At 63.5% G+C, this 16,636-nt stretch overlaps 1 protein-coding gene across 1 annotated transcript in view; it reads left to right on the top strand.

Annotated features, from left to right (window-relative positions):
* Window positions 1-3,387, top strand: part of B4GALT5 (beta-1,4-galactosyltransferase 5) — a 59,765-nt gene extending 56,378 nt beyond the window's left edge. Inside the window, exon 9 of the mRNA XM_055140265.1 lies at window positions 267-3,387. Within this exon, the coding sequence (XP_054996240.1) occupies window positions 267-414 (148 nt within the window). The 3' untranslated portion in view covers window positions 415-3,387. The remainder of the gene's footprint in view (window positions 1-266) is intronic.
* The last annotated feature ends 13,249 nt before the right edge of the window (window positions 3,388-16,636 follow it).

Genomic DNA, 16,636 nt, shown 5'->3' with positions numbered 1-16,636 from the left:
TTTCCTTCCTGCCTGCACCCAGCCTTCCCCACAGCACACTCGCTGCCCTTGGTCTGGTCTGCTTGTGGGGGGGGCAGGTCGGTGTGGGGTGGAGGCCCCCCCCCCCCCCGAGGCTGCCTGGGGCCCCGAGTGCGGATTCCCGCCCGCAGTGAAGGCCTCGGTCGTGGCTTGATTAACGCCCGCCTGGCAGAGCGAGCCCAGAGGTGGTGGACCCTGTGCCCGAGGCCCAGCCCTCCCCTCACCGAGTGTCCGTCCTCCCGGGGCAGGTACCTGCTGCTGCGGAAGTCCAGGGAGCGGCAGGGCCTGGACGGGCTCAGCAACCTCAGCTACATGGCCAACGTCACCTACGACGCCTTGTACAAGAACATCACCGTCAACCTGACCCCCCAGCTGGCGCAGGTCAGCAACTACTGAGCGGCCCCGCCCCCGGGGCGCAGGGGAGACCAGGCCGTGGGGCCAGCGCCAGCAGGACACACCACGCACCACGCACCTTCCCGGGCGCGGCCTCGGCCGTCCAGGTGCTCGGCCCGGGGCTGGCCACTCCCGCCGGGCGGTGTCCGCCCTGCTGCTCCCCCCACCTCCCGCCCAGCGGCTCCTCCTGCGAGCCCCCCTCGCACCCACCAAGGACCACCCATCTGGGCCTCGGAACCAGGAGGCAGATCACACGTTTCAGGAGGAGCCACGCCCCACGACGTGTCCAGAAAACTCCGCGTCCTTGACTCGGCCATCAGTGCTCACCCTGGTTCCCACCTGCCGGCCCCCCTCCCCCTTTTCTAACTGTCCTGCTTTAGGCGGGGGTGGACGGGGCTGGGAGTGGGTGGGGGACCGGGAAGGAGGAAGCAGACGGCAACAATCACTTCTTGGAGAAGTATAACTGTACATAAGCCATGTAAAACGCCTTTTTTGAAACTTGATTTTTGTAGCCGGCTCCGTTTCCGACCGAGGCGTTGTACGTTCGGTCACTTACTGGGTTGAAACATGGCCACGCGGAGCCCGGAGCCCAGAGTCCCGGTCACTTAGGGCATGGGGGGTGGGGGCCCCCGCCCGGGGTGCCCATCTGGCCCCCGCCCACACCCCTCTGGGCTCCTGCTCCGACTCCCCTTCCCTGGCCAGCGCCCCGGGCTCGGTTCCCTGAGGTGTTTCTCCCCCCCTGGGTTTCGGGGGCCACACCCGGCGGTGCTTGGGGGCGACTCCCTGTCTGTGCTCGGAGTCATCCCCGCTGGTGCTGTGGGGGGAGACACTGCGTGCCCAGCCCGTGGAGCCGCCCCACCCACCACGGCTGCTCTTGGGGGCAGGGCCTCTGCCCGTGGGAGTCCCCACCCGGCTCCAGCGTCTCCGTCCTGAGAAGGGGGCGGGGCTTGTGTCTCCTCTCCCTGCTCTCACGGGACTTGGCCGCAGTGTCTGAAATCTTGTGCCTAAACCACCAGCGAGGTTCTGTGACCCTCCCCCCCCCGCCCCCGAGTCTCCCCTTGTTGGGGGTCGGCGACCCCAGATTCACAGGACACCGGACACGCGAGCATTGGAACCCGGAAGAGCTCAGCAAGGCTGCGGGGTTGTGGGGGCTGCCGTTGGGGTCAGCCGGGACAGTCGGCTCTGGCCGCCCCCTCCCGCACCCCGTCGCGTACCCACGTGCTGGCCAGGGCAGGGTCTCTGCCGACTCAGCACCCGTGCCTCCGTTTCTCCCTGAGCCTAGTCCCACGGCGCAGGGGCCCCTGGTGACATCTGTGGGGTCCGGAGGAATGTGGCCCCCGCCCCACGAGTTCAGCCGAGTTCACCGGGAAACACGCTCGCTAGTTTTTTGTTTTTTTTTTTGTTTTTTTTTTTAATTGCCTCGTTTGCCTTTGGCCTTCTTGATTTTCATGGTTTACATGGATGTGTGTGTGTGTATGTGGCGGGGTCCTGTTTGTGTACATACGCGTGGGTGGGGGTGTTTTCTGTTGCACAGTGTTGGTTCCATGGACATATGATCCCCACGTGCCGTGGGAGTGATTGGCCAGGCCTTGCTTGCTGTTTGTCTCTTTTTTTTTTTTTTTTTGTATGATCTGATTAGAGTTGTTATTGAGGAAATAAACCCTGCGGCTCTTCCCAGCACCATGAGAGGGCGGCCCCGCCCTGGAGCCGTGCTGGCCGTGTGTCATGTGTTCATGTGTGTGGACAGAACGTCCAGTGCTCATGAGCACACACCACACGCCCAGGGTCAAGTTTTTCTTTGCTGTACAGTGCATCGAGCAATAAAGATTTCTTTCCTGCCCCTGGCGCGCCCCCCCTTAGCCTGGCCCACTCAGCCTCGTGCCACTGTCCTCTGCCCATGGCAGCCACAGCTGCTCCCAGTGGGACCAAATCACGGTCTCCTGTGGAAGAATTTGCCGGAGAGGCCGGTCGTTGGCGGGCGATGGGGTGTTTTTTTCCCTACTCTGTCACAGAATGATCTCGATGGAAGCTTTTTATTAAAATATTTGCAATCAAAACCAAAATGTTGGCAAAAGGCTCACACTTGAATTTTTCTTTTTTCTTTCTTTCTTTTTTTTTTTGTTATTGTTGACTAGAGGGCAGGAGAGACGGTCTCTACTCCGTGCTTGAAAGACGCAGGGTTGCAGACTCCCTTGCAGTCACACATGTTTTTTTGTTTTTTTTTCAGCATGAAATTTTGCTGTTTTTCAGGGGCTGGGGCGGGCGTTCCCCGCTGTGCTCAGGGTTACTCCTGGCTCTGTGCCCAGGAGTCACTCCTGGTGGGCTCAGGGGCCCATGTGGGGTGCCGAGGTTGAGTCCGGGCTGACCCCATGCAAGATGAGTGCCCCGTCCACTGTGCCGTGCCCCTGGCCCCACCAGCGTGGGCTCTGAACAGGAACTGGCCGTCGGGTTCCGGGGCGGGCGCAGGAGCTGGAGGGCTGCCCCCAGGCCCGGGGCTGGGAGAGCCCGTGTGGGGAGGCCACTGGGAGCTGGTCCCTTCCCGGCCAGCTGCTGACCGGGCCAGGGCGCCCTGCCCCTGCTCCTGGGGGTCCCGGCTCTCTCCCACACAGCCTTGCTGGGGGCTGCGGTTCTCTGGGAAAAGACTCGTTTTTGACGTCACAGAGCCTCTTGTCGGAGCTCTGCCCCAGCTGTGACCGCGGGGGGCTCCCTTGATGACCCCCGGGGGGCTCGCTGGCTGCCTCTCTCGCCATCTTTTTGGGCTGGTCTTGCTTCGGTTTTTGTTTTATCATCTTTGTAGCTCATTCTTCTGTTCGAAGAGGTGCCAGGGGTCCATTTTTGCACTGAAATCTAAAGATGTGTGGAAAAACAAAAACTTTTCATGAACAGTCTTTGTCACCATTATTTACTCATGTGTTTGTACATTTTTGTATGTTAATTTATGGATGATTTTTTCAGTAAAAAAATACACATTCAAGAACCAAACCTTGGTGGGTGTGTGTCTCTGTTGAGTTTGGGGGGGGGGTCCCGTCCCTTCCCCTTGCCCATCCCCATCCCCGGGACCTCAGCTCGTGGGGTGCTCCCCCGAGCACGGCCCCCAGCCCCCTGCGGCCGGACTAGTGACGTGAACACCTCCGCCAAGGCCTGGGCGTCCTGCCCCACTGCCCCCAAACTCGGGGGTTCCTTCATCTTCCGACAGCTGCCTCAGTGGTCCCCATCGGGTGGAAGAAGACGCGGGGGCAGGGGGCAGGGGACAGTGGGCAGCAGGGCCTTCCACACCAGAAGCTCTCCGTGCCCAGGGCTCGTTCCCTCCGCCCTCTGCGCACATCCGTCCTGATGCTGGTGAGGTGGGAACGTCTCTGTTCCTTCACAACTCCCGGGTTCAAGAATGAAAATGTTGGGGCTGGAGCGATAGCGCAGCGGGGAGGGCGTTTGCCTTGCACGTGGCCGACCCGGGTTTGATTCCCAGCATCCCATAGGGTCCCCTGAGCACCGCCAGGGGTAATTCCTGAGTGCAGAGCCAGGAGGAACCCTTGTGCATAGCCGGGTGTGACCCAAAAAGCAAAAAAAAAAAAAAGTTGACTAGTAAAGGTGCTCAGCCGCCGAGTACAGGACTGAGTTAAAGGGAGTTTCGCGCAGGCCTGTGAGGGCTCCTGGCATCCCTCATCATAGCTTGGCAGGAGTTTGCAGAAGGTGCCAGGAAATGACAGTGGTGTCCAGCTGCTCTAAATCTCTCGGGGCAGTTTCGCCCCTTATCTTAGCCTCCCTGTCAGCCGAGGCTCCGGGACAGAGTTTTATGGTCCTGGCAGTTTCTCTGACCGCTGGAGCCGGACTCTGGGAGTGAAGCGTGTCGGGCCGGTGGGGGAGGGGCGGCCAGGGGAAACCAACCTTCCAGGCCTAACTGCCAATTATGGCTGTTTCCCGGCAGCCCGAGTCCAGGATGGCCGGTTATCGCCGTTTCCTGTCAGCCCAGGGTCGGGGCAGAGTTTCACATTCCTGGGAAGGCCCAGGAATGCCGAGACAGAACCTTGGAGGGGGAATGTGTGCCAGGTTGATGGGGGAGGGATGGAATATCTGGAGAGAGGAGACTCCCTTTCTCACTGCAAGGGGGAAAATCACGGCGGCTGCTGGAGGAGGTGTCCACACTCTGGTCTTCACTGGGTTTAAGCTGTGGACCAGTGAGAGGTCAAGCAGGGAGGCCTCTGCCCTGTCTGCGGCTGACCCCAGCTCCACAGCTCCCAGCCTCTCTAGGGGTCACCCCTGAGCACAGAGCCAGGAGTCAGCTCAGAGCATAGACCAGTGTGGCCCTCAAATTAAGAAAACAAGAGGCTGGAGCGATAGCACAGCGGGGAGTGCATTTGCCTTGCAAGCAGCCGACCCGGTTCGATCCCTGGCATCCCATGTGGTCCCCCGAGCACTGCCAGGAGCAATTCCTGAGTGCAGAGCCAGGAGTAACCCCTGGGCATTGCTGGGTGTGACCCAAAAAGCAAAAAAAAAAAACCTTTTAGGAATAAGGTTCTGTGGGGCTGGAGTGATAGCACAGCGGGGAGTGCATTTGCCTTGCACGCAGCCAACCCGGGTTCGATTCCCAGCATCCCATATCCCCCGAGCACCGCCAGGAGTAATTCCTGAGTGTAGAGCCAGGAGGAACCCCTGTGCATCGCCGGGTGTGACCCAAAAAGGAAAAAGTAATAATAAGGTCCTGTGCTCGGTGTTAGGGATGTGACAGCAGAGTAGAGCCAGACCCAGGTGAGTAGCTGCCCCCTGCCCGCACGCCCGCACCCACCCTCTGCTCCAGCTGCCGGCGCCGGGAGCTGGGCCGGCTGAGGTCACAGCCGCTGTGAAGGACACCGTGCCCAGGAGGGCGGCCGAGCTGTGGCCAGCTCAGGGCCTAAGGACACCCTGCCCATGGCCGCAGGAGCAGAGGCCAGTGAGGGCAGGACGGACGGGGTGTGCTGGCCCCGGAGGCAGACAGCCGCCCGCCTGCCCGCCCGGCCCCGGTGAGTTTGGCTTTTCCCCATAGGGCCGTCATGTGAGGGGTGGGGGGACGGTCACTCGTGGTGCCCAGGGCCCACATGCGGTGCCTGGAAACAGCCCTGTGCATGGCAGAGGCCTTGACCCCTGTACGCCCGGCCCCGACTTTCAGCGACGTGGGGTGGACCGTGCATGTGTGGGCCCAGCCCCCTCGGCCACTTCCCGACCCTGGGACCAGTTTCCAGGAGCCTGGGACAGCGGGGACGGGGTGACAGAGAAGCCCGGGGGTGCGGGCCTGCCAGCTCTTGCTGGGCGGAGACTCCCCCGCGCAGCCTGGACAGCGGCCGTCCCCGGGGACGTGGCTGCAGGGCTGGGGCCAGGTCCCCGGAGGCCCGTGGAGGGGGTGTGGGTCGCCCAGGCCCAAGTGGTGCAGGAGCTGCATCGGGGGTCTGGCTCGGGGACTGTGGCCTAGCGTCGGAGGGCGAAGCCCGGGAGTGGCCCCACTAGAGAAGGGGCTCAGCTGGCGGGCGGCCCGGGGGGGGGGAGGGGCTCGGGACGTCGGGGCGGGATGGCCCACAGCGGGGTCACGACATTGCAGCTGTGGACAGGCGAGGCCAAGGGCGTGGGGGGAAGGTCACTCAGGGAGGGTCAGGCTGCCCCATGTCACCCTGCCGGCAGGGAGAGCTGGACAGCACAGGAGGGTGGAGGACATGGGGCAGTTTTCAGAGCGAGGGGCCGGCGGGGAGCACGGGCCAGCCAGGGGGAGGAGGGGGAGCAGAGGGGAGCACAGGCCGGCCAGTGGGAGGATGAGGAGCACAGGGGAGCACAGGCCGGCCTGCGGGAGGACGGGGAGCAGAGGGGAGCACAGGCCGGCCAGTGGGAGGACAGGGAGCAGAGGGGAGCACAGGCCGGCCAGCGGGAGGATGGGGAGCACAGGGGAGCACAGGCCGGCCAGCAGGAGGACAGGGAGCAGAGGGGAGCACAGGCCGGCCTGCGGGAGGGAGCACAGGCAGTCATGGAGCACAGGCCAGCCAGCGGGAGGATGGAGAGCACAGGGGAGCACAGGCCGGCCAGCAGGAGGACAGGGAGCAGAGGGGAGCACAGGCCGGCCAGCGGGAGGCCGGGGAGCAGGCGGGGAGCACAGGCCGGCCTGTGGGAGGGAGCACAGGCAGTCATGGAGCACAGGCCAGGAGCATAATGAGCAAGATGGGAGCACAGGCCAGCCAGCGGGAGGACAGGGAGCAGAGGGGAGCACAGGCCGGCCAGCGGGAGGACAGAGTAGAGGGGAGCACAGGCCAGCCAGCAGGAGGACAAGGAGCAGAGGGGAGCACAGGCCAGCCAGCGGGAGGATGAGGAGCAGAGGGGAGCACAGGCCGGCCAGCGGGAGGACGGTGAGCAGGCGGGGGCTGGGGGAAGGTGCCGGGGTCAGATTTCTCAGTGAGAAAGCCCCAAGTAGGGGCAGGGCGAGAGGACAGCGGGGCCAGTGCTGCTGTACAGCTTCCACTTCCCTCCCCGCGCTGCACGTGGCCCCCCAAGCCCGGGTGTGATAACCCACTCAGCATCTGTGCAGAGACCCGGGGTCCCAGGGTCCCAGGGGCAAACACGAGGCTCCCACGTGTGACCCGCACTCAGGCTGCCACCCGTGAGCCCAGAGCCCGGCGTGGTCTCTGGGCGTCCAGCAGGATGGCCAAGGGAGGAGCAGAGCAAGCCCCGGAGGCCGGGACCCCCACCCTCGAGCCCGACACCCCTGGAATTGGGGTTAGCCGGTGGGTGGCACCTCCTCCCCCTGGTGTCCCAGTGCTGGGACAGAGGTTCTGCCCTCACAGCCGTGGGCAGCACCCCCCCCCCCGCACACCCAGCTTCTCCCGGGATCCCCCCATGCCCACCCCAGATGCTGGCAGCTGCTGTTCCCTCCACCAGAGGTGGCCAGAGTGTCCCCAGTCATTGACAGGTGACCTGGAATCAGGAAATCACCTTGAGGGCTGGAATAACAGCACAGCAGAGAAGGCATTTGCCTTGCACACACACAGCGACCCGACCCGGGTTCTTCTAATCAATCCGCCAGGAGTAACTCCTGAGTGCGGAGCCAGGAGTAGCACCCCTGAGCCTCCAGCCTCGAGCCCCTCCAGGTGTGACCCAAAGAGCATAAATAAATAAATAAATAAATAAATAAATAAATAAATAAATAAATAAAAAGGGTAAAAAGTAAATAAAAGAAAATGACCTTGGGCAGGATGTGCCCTGGAGTTTTCTGAGCATCCGTTAGGAAGCTGGTTCTACCCCAAAACCAGTGCCCTGAACCCCGACAGTGCTTCCGATCTGAGTTCTGAGCCATGCCTGCCCGTGCTCAGGGCCCCTCTGGGTGCTGGGTACTGACCCGGACTGGCCCTGTGCCGCCAACTTTCTGGCCTCTAAATTCTTTTGTTTGTTTTTTGGGGACCGGCCACCCCCGGGTGTGCTCAGGCCTTACCCAGGCTCTGCACTTTGGAGTCACTTCTAGCGGCTGCAGTAGGCTGCTTATGTGGTATTAGTTACCCGGGATTAAACCTGGGTGGGTTACGTGCAAGGCTAGTGCCCTACACACTGCACATTCTCTCCAGCCTCCTGGAGAGAACATTTAGAAAATGTTTTGTTTTGTTTTTTTTGGTGGGGGGTCACGCCTGGCAATGCACAGGGATTAATTCCTGGCTCTGCACTCAGGAATTACTCCTGGCAGTGCTCGGGGGACCATGTGGGATGCTCGGAATCGAACTCGAGTTGGCCACGTGCAAGGCAAACGCCCTCCCCGCTGTGCTATCGCTCCAGCCCCTAGAAAATGTTTTAATTGTTGAATTTGTAGATTCTTCTGCTTCATTCATCTATTTCTTGTCTTTTTATTAAATATATATGTATATATGTGTATATACATATATATATGGGCTGGAGCGATGGCACAGTGGTAGGGCGTTTGTCTTGCACGCGGCCGAAACAGGTTCGATTCCTCCGTCCCTCTCGGAGAGCCCGGCAAGCTACCGAGTATCCTGCCCACAGGGCAGAGCCTGGCACGCTCCCCGTGGCATATTTGATATGCCAAAAACAGTCACAAGTCTCACAGAACGACAGTGCTACAATGTTTATATATATACACATATACATACATGTGTATGTATATTTGGGCCATACATGCGTATTTAGGATTCCTCCTGGCTCTGCACTCGGGAATTATCCTGGCGGTGCTTGGGGGACACATCCCCTCGCTCCCGGACCGTCCCCCTGGAACCCGAGGGAAGTGTGTGGGCGTGGCTGGTGCCAATAAAACTTTATTTACAAAACCAGGCCACCGCCTGGACAATGAGCAGGACGAGGACTGCCAGCCGCCCCGCAAAGTGGCCCAAAGGCGCTTCCCACCTGCCTGCTGTGCGCTGGTGCCACCTACTGGCCGCGCCGGGCACTGCGACTGCCCGAGTCCGACCCCAGGCTGCTCTCCCGCGGTGCCCAGGTCAGCGCTGGCCTGTCCACACTCGCAGGCGCCAAAGAAGGGCGTGTGTGTGAGGCCTCCCCACCCTCCACAGGGTGCGGGCAGCAGGGTGCCCACTCCTCTCGGCCACCCCGGCCTCCACCGAGCAGCCCCTCCCTGTCCAGAGTGCACGGCCACACTCGTCTCCCCTGCTGCACGTTCGTAATTGAGCCACATTTGGGGGGGGTTGGGTTACACCTGGTGGGCCTTTAAGGAACGCGGCGCCTGCACAGCCCACCAGCCTCCCAGGGGGGCTCTGTGGGGTCTGGTACCCCCCCGCCACCCCAAGGCTGTGTGACCTTGGATAGACTCGTTACTCTCTCTGGCCCAAAGCCCCCGAACTGGGAACTGCCTCCCCCATCACGTCCTTAATTCCACGAGTGTTCAGGGTAGTAGAAGGCGCCCGGAGGTACCCTGCCAGCCTTCCCTCTCTCCCCAGCCCCCAGAGGCCCAGAGTGAGCCCAGTGCACCTCGCAGGTCCCCGCAAAGGACACTGATGTTCCAGAAGGGGCCTCCTGGGCCGGGCTGGTGGCACAGCGGGGGAGGAGGGGGGACGTTTGCCTGGCACGTGACTCACCTGGTTCCATCCCAGCATCCCATAGGTTCCCCCGAGCACCGCCAGGAATAACCCCTGAGCATCGCCAGGTGTGGCCCCCAGAGTCCCTCCCGTTGGGGCAGACGGTGAGGCGGCTCCTGTACCAGCTCTGAGATGAGGAAACTGAGGCCCTCACAGGGGGCGGGGCAGGACCCGCAGCTCCCAGTGGGGGCTTGGACGTCTGCGAGCAGAAGGGGGACGGGGCGCGCTGTCATTCTCAGAGTGGCCAGCAGGGGGCGAGCAGGGACCTGTGTGTGGCTTCAGGACCAGGGTCCTCCTGGACCTGGGCTGAAGCTCGCTCCTCTTCGGGCCGGCCGCGTGGGGGCGCTGTGCTGGAGGGGGCCAGGCATTGGGGTCTTCTTTGGGGAGGGCAGAGCTGCTGCGGCTGAGGCAGGGCTGCGCCCCGCGGCAGGGAGTGGGAAGGAGGCTCGCAGGGCTGGAGGCTTTGCCTGGCGTGCGTCAGGCCCAAGTCTGATCCCTGTTGCCCTACGGCCCCCCCTCCCCCCGAGCACCACCGGGTGTGGCCCCCTGAGCACCACCGGGTGTGGCCCCCCTGAGCACTGCTGGGAGCCTCCCTCTTCCCGGGCCCAAACAGAGCAGTCACGTACCCACAGGTGACCGAGTGCTCTCAGAGAACCGGAGGTGTCCGAGCACTGGGCATCTGATCCCAGGCCTGAGGCTGGCCCTGGCTGGGCCCCCCGGAGGGAGCAGGAAACCCCCCGGAGACAGTGCAAGGCTCGTGCTGACTCTGGGTGAAAGGCCCTCCGGAGACGGGCACAGGGGGAAGCAGAGAGAAAGTGGGGCTCGGTTTGCTGAGCGCTGAGGGTCCCCCAAAGACAATCTGTCACTGAGCCCCAAAGGGCTGTCGGTGCCCCGTGACACGAGAGGGGCACCAGCTGGGTGGTGGCCACGGGGCCTGAGCAGGCCGGAGACTCCTGCGTGGCTGTTGTTTCCGGAAACGGGGAAGCCTCCGGAACCTGTCCCTCCTGTCCTCTGCAGCCGCAGAAATAAACACACGAGATGTGCTCGTCCTGCCTCACAGCGCTCAGAGAGGGCCAGCGGCTCACCTGGGAGCACACAGCCAGCACGGGGCGGAGCCAGGAGCCGAGTCTCTGCTCCCTGACCCATGGCCCCGGGCACCCGAGGCTCCAGTCAGCGTCCACTCCGCTGGCCTCTGCACCACAGGGACGGGGCTGACGCCCTCTTCGAGGCAAAGTCCTCCAGGCCCTGAGTCTGAGAGCAGCCGTCAGAAGGCTCAGACAGAGCACGCCCAGTGCTCCCGTGGCTGCGACACGCCCTCGTCACCCTGGCGTCCCGCGGAGCCCCCCACTCCGGGAAACACTGGTCTGTCTTGTCCGCACTGGGTCCACCCAGAGCTGCTTCTTACGTGTGGCTCAACGGGAAGTGTCGTTTCTCAGCATCAAAGTCGACGACAAGCAGGTGCCCTGGGCCCGTCCGACAGCCAGACCCTGTCGCAGCTGCCCGGAGCCTGGGCCTGGGAGGGCAGGGTGGGGGCAGGGTGGAGACTGGCCGGGCGGCTCCCCAGAGCAGTTCCTGGGCAGCTGTGGCCCTGCAGGCGTCTCTGGGACCCATGTCCTCATGGACCCCTGCGGCTGCCCGAGCCCCCGGCCCGCCCCTCACCAGCTCCTGCCCAGAGCCCACGCCGGGCAGACGGGGCCCCGCGGCAGCCCTGGCTCTACCCGCCCGCGGGGCCCGCGTCCAGCTGGTGTCCGGGCAGCGCCTGGGGGGTCTGGGCCCCAGCGACTTCACCACCAGTGGCTGGTTCTAATGTTTTGTTTTTAATACATAGAAAAATGTTTCCCTGCCACCAGCTTCGCCCTGGCAAGGCGGGAAACCACTTCCAGATGGGAGATCTCGTCCCGGCAGCTAGAATTACGGGGCCTCTGTGCAGCCGGCCCCCGGGGCCTGCGTGATCAAGGCTCTGGAACATTCCCCAGCCAGACGGGACTGGGGCCACCAACCCAACGGGGGCTTGAGACGGGACGGCTCCACGGGGAGCCGCGGTTGGGACACACAGGCGCGCTGGCCGGCCGGGAGGTGGGGGCTGCCCAGCTGGGCCCCCTCCCTTCCCCCTCTCCCCCCATGGGGCCCGGCCAAGGTCAGAGTCTGGGGGGGTGGGGAGGCTGCACCACAGAGAGACGGGGCAGGAGAGAGGGGACGGGAGGGCCGTGGGGAAGGGGCTGGTGCCGTGTCAGGCCAGAAACGCGGGGAGAGGGGTGCAGCAGCGGGGAGCCCCGGCCGGGGTGCCCGAGCCCCACGCCTGAGGCTTGGAGCTGTGTAAGGCTGGAGAAAGAGCAAGGGCTGGAGTGCGGGCTGGGACACGGGGGCCCAGGCCAGCGCGGGGAGGGGGGAGGGGGAGGGAAGGGGGAACAGCCCCCAGTCCAGACCCTCCACAGCCCCCAGCCCACCCCCTGAACAGACCCCTGGCTCAGGCCCCACCTGCGCCAAGGCCAGCGATGGCTCCGCCAGGGAGCGGGAAGGGGTCAGCGTCGCCCTGTGTCTGCGTGAGGACAGGCCAGGAGGGTGAAGACGGGGTTAGACCTGTTTGCCTTGTACAGGGCCCCCCCCAGGTTCAATCCTGGCACACCACTTGGTCCCCCAGCCACTGCCAGGAGTGATCCCTGAGCACAGGGCCAGGAGGAAGCCCTGAGCACTGCCAGGTGTGGCCCCCCCAAAAAATTTAAAAAAAAAATTTTTTTTAGCCTATTTATAGAACAGCGGTAGGGTGTTCGCCTTTCATGCGGCCGACCCGAGTTTGATCTCTGCGCCCCTCCTGGAGAGCCCGGCAAGCTACCGAGAGTATCGAACCCGCACGGCAGAGCCTGGCAAACTCCCCATGGCGTATTTGATATGCCAAAAACAGTAACAATAAGTCTCACAATGGAGATGTTACTGGTGCCCGCTCAAACAAATCGATGAGCAACGGGATGACAGTGATTTATTCATTTATTTATTTTCTCTTGATGAGCTACCCCGGGGGGCCTGCCTTGGCCCTCCTGGAGCTTACCCCTCCTCGGCCGGCGTGGGGCTGTGGCTTCCTTCATAGTCTAGAGACACGACTGCAAGCAGTTGCTGGGACCAAAAGTAGTCTAGCTGGCCTCCGGATTGTGGTTGATCAGCAGCAGAGCGGCCACATGGGTCGAATGTTGCGGGAGCGCGCGCCCGTATCCCCACCCCCGGCCCGAGACTGCCCACGCGTCCCGCTGTTTCAAGTTCATGAGTCTTTTTTTTTTTCCTTCTTCCCGCGCCACCAAGTTTGTACCTGCTTAATACTCCTCATAATATGGCGGACGCCATGCCGCTTCTCCCCGAAAAGGGAAAATAAACCGAGAGTGAAGGATCTTTCCCCTCCCCCGCCTCGAGCTTAGACTCTCACCGACAGCTCACAGCCAGTGGGCCCAGGCCAGGCGGCCCGGTGGTCGGCGCCGCGTGACCAGTGACGGCCCAGACCGTGCTACGCCCAGGCCCGGCCCACGAGCTTCTTCGCCGAGGCGGTTCTGGTGGCCGGAGCTGCCCGGACGAAGGCCACCGGGTGGGGTGGGGCCAGCAGGGTCCCAGCCCAGAGCTGGAGGCCGGCAGGTTGTCCCTCTCTGGAGCTCCTCGGGGCCCCTGGCTGCGTCTTCACGGCACCCGACAGCCGCTCGGGGCCAGAGATGGTGCAGGGGTGTCGGCGGGGGGGAGGTGGGACGGCGGCCTGAGCAGGCCTGGGAGGGGGGTGCAGTGAGGGGTCCAGAAGGACCTCTGGGGACACGCGTGGGACCCCTGCCTCACAGAGCCGGCAGCTGAGAGGCGTGGGATCCGGGAGCTGTCATCTCTCCTGCGTCAGCAGTGAGGGCTTCCAGGGGGAGGTGTGGCGCGAGGAAGACCCACCACTGAACGGAGTCTGGTCGGGGGGAGGAGGCCAGTGGGGCGGCCTGAGTGGGGGTCCCGCAGGGAGAAAACGAAGGCTCAGGGGCGCTGCATGGTGAGGGCCGGGATGGAGCTGGCATCTCCCCCTAGGGTCTCAGGAAGGCCGAGAGCACCGGGCGGGCCCCTCCGGGATGGTAAGGAAGGGCCTCGGCCAGTGGGGGTCTCCCTGGACAGCGGGGGTCCCCGGGACACCTTGCTGGCTTCCCCCCAGCCCCACCTGCCTGAGAACAGGCCAAGGCAGCCGCCTGGACTCCAGAACCTTCTGTCTGGCTTCTGTGCTGAGAAGGGCCAAGGGGCGGACAGGGCAGGGGTGCAGTGAGAGGGAGCCCGGGGCCTGCAGGGGTGCAGGGGCTCTGGGCGGGCGGGGAGGAGCCTCTCCAGTTTCATCTCACACAAGCTGTGTGTCCTCAGGCAAGTGGCTTCACCTCTCCTTGCCTTGGTTTCCCCTTCTGTGAAATGGGGGTGACCCAGAGTGCGACTGTAGGGCCATCGGGCGTTCCCGGGTTTCAAGGTCAAGCTCGTCGCCGCTTGTGAGCACTGCCAGGGGCTGGGCCCGTGCTGCCCTCAGTACAGGTGGCTTGTTACTGTCACGGCCCCCCTCCACACTGCGGCCATGACCCCGACCCCAGCGTCTCCCAGGACGGAAGGGGAAGGGACTTGCCGAGCGCGTGGCAGACCCGGGTTCAAGCTCCGGCAGCGTGTGTGGGAAGGTGCTGGCGTTACCACCCAGGACTTTTCTAGAAGGTCGGGGGGCACAGAAGAGCTCCCGGAACACCCGACCAGGCGCTGCCGGGTGTGGCCCCCAAACACAGAAGAAACACAGAAACGAAGAAGAAGGAAGTCTCTCCTCGGAGTCTGACCTGGGGTTCCCTGTTGCTCCACTGCCCGTTCCCCGTGTCCCGCCCCCACCCAGCCTGCATGTGTCCCAGCACCCGTGAGCAGGACAGAGCCACACGTGCCCCCTGCGTCCGTCCGACAAGTCCCTCGCTCCGGAGCGGGCGACCCAGTGGTGGCTCCTTTTCATGGCTGTGTAGTACTCCCCGTGCCGCCCACCTTGCTCCATCTCCCCCCGCACCCGCTGCGCCCTGGCTCCCCCTCCTCCCTTTGCTCTCTTCCATCACCCTCAGTCCGGGCGTGGCCGTGCGGTCCCCGGCATGCCTGCGCCTCTGTCCATCAAGCGAGGCTGGTCTCTGGGCAGGAGCCGAGCCCCGTCCACGTGCTGACCAGCTGCGCATCTGCTCCCTCCCCACGGCCGACTCTGGGCGGGACATTTTTCAGGCATGAGGAAACCACCGAGCTTCTCTTTTGAAGCAGGGAGCCAGCCCAGGCGGGGCGAGGGGAGGGTGACTAACAAGGGCCCCGTGACTCCCGACAGCGGGCGGGGGGCTGGCACAGGTGCAGGGCACCACCCTGGGGGTCTCAGGCCTCGTCTGTGCCCTGCCTGGCCAGGACCCGCAGAGCAATGGGAAGCGGGCAGCAGGCCGGCCCGGGCGGGCCCATGTGGGGGCGAGGTTGGCCCCGCGGCTGTTGCGGCACAGGGTGACCCAGCAGGACACGCGCAGCAGCGTGGCCGGGCGGAGCCCTGGTCAGTGAGCCGGGAGCCCCTGGGCCCTGAGTCACCTCTGCCGCCCCCTCCGGCCCTTCCCTGTGCGGGTCAGTGTTTGTTTGTTTGGGAGCCACACCCGGCCGCGTGGAGCCGGGCCCGGGGGGCATGCATGGAGCCTGTGTCCTTGGGGCCTCCCCCCACCTCTCCTTTACAGCCTTGTCACGCCTGTCGCATTCCATGGCCAGGCCCCACGCACGCGAGGCCAGTGCCCGGGCTCCGGGCGGCCACTCCCAGTATTTCCTGAGCACCGGGACTGGGGTCAGCGGGGAAGCATGCGAACGGTCACCGGGCCCACCTGGTGTTGTTCTGGGCTGTGTGTGTGCGTGCGTGTGTGTGCATGCATATATCTACTCATGTGTGTGTGTTTGTATGTGTGCCTGTGTGTGCATGAATGTGTCTACACATGTGAGTGTGTATGCATGTGCTTGTGTGTGTCTGTGTGCATGTGTGTGCACCTGTGTGTACCTGTGTGTGTGCGAGTGTGTGTGCATGTGTGTGTTTGTGTGTGCGTGCATGTGTCTGTACCTGTATGCATCTGTGTGTGTGCATGTGTGTGTGCTTGTGTGTGAGTGCATGTGTCTACTACACATGTGTGTGCATGTGTGTGCAAGTGTGTGTGGTGCATGTGTCTGTACCTGTGTGCATCTGTGTGTGTGCGTGTGTGTGCAAGTGTGTGTGAGTGCATGTGTTTACTACATATGTGTGTGTGCGTGTGTGTGAGTGTGTGTGGTGCGTGTGTGTGTTTTGGGTTTGGGGCCACACCCGGCGATGCTCAGGGGTTACTCCTGTCTCTGCACTCAGGAATCACTCCTGGCAGGGTTCGGGGGACCCTATGGGGTGCCGGGGGTCGAACCTGGATTGGCCACATGCCAGGCAGATGCCCTCCCCGCTGTGCCATCTCCCGGCCCCCGTGTGTGAGTTCGAGCCGTGCCCTGGTCCTCATCTCCATGGAGGACGGTGGAGGCTAGTGGTGCTGACCGGGGCTGGGCAGGTGACCCTGGATCTTAGGGGGTGACGGGGCTTAAATGCAAGGGGAGGGTCGGAGGGTCCGAGGCAGGGGGCTCCCGGGGCCTCGCCATGCCGGCTTGGAGCACAGCGGAGGGCGGGGCGGGGGGGTGGTCCAGGGGAGAGGGCGCGGATCGTGGGCTCACCCCTCCTGGAGCCGGGGTCTCCCACTCTGGGTGACGGAGCGGGTCAGCTGGGAGCCGCCCTCTGCCACCATGTCTGGGGAGAGCAGGGGGCACCCGAACCAACGAGAGTCCGGAAGAGCAAACGGGGAGGGGGGCTGCACGTCACGCAGGGAGACGGAAAACGGGGCGGTTTGCCATTTTCACTTATTTTTTTTACTCATTTTCCTTTTTGTGGCCATTCCAGACGGCCACTCCCGGCTGTGCTGGGGGACTGTGTGGTACCAGGGCTCGAACCCGAGCATCCTGCACGCAAAGCCTGTGCTCCGGCCCCTGGGGGCCACATCCCAGACCCGGATTTGTGACTGTAAACAAGGGAGAGCAGACAGGGAGCCCGTGCGAGGGGCAGGGAGGAGGGTGACGGAGCCGATGGGTATCAGAGCATGGGGCGAGGCCCGGGTGTAAATGTGTCTGGTGACACATTCTGGTGACAGAGGGGC

This window comes from Sorex araneus, chromosome 5 (assembly GCF_027595985.1).
Source record: "Sorex araneus isolate mSorAra2 chromosome 5, mSorAra2.pri, whole genome shotgun sequence".
NCBI lineage: Eukaryota > Metazoa > Chordata > Mammalia > Eulipotyphla > Soricidae > Sorex > Sorex araneus.
This window is presented reverse-complemented; position numbering and strand designations above follow the sequence as displayed.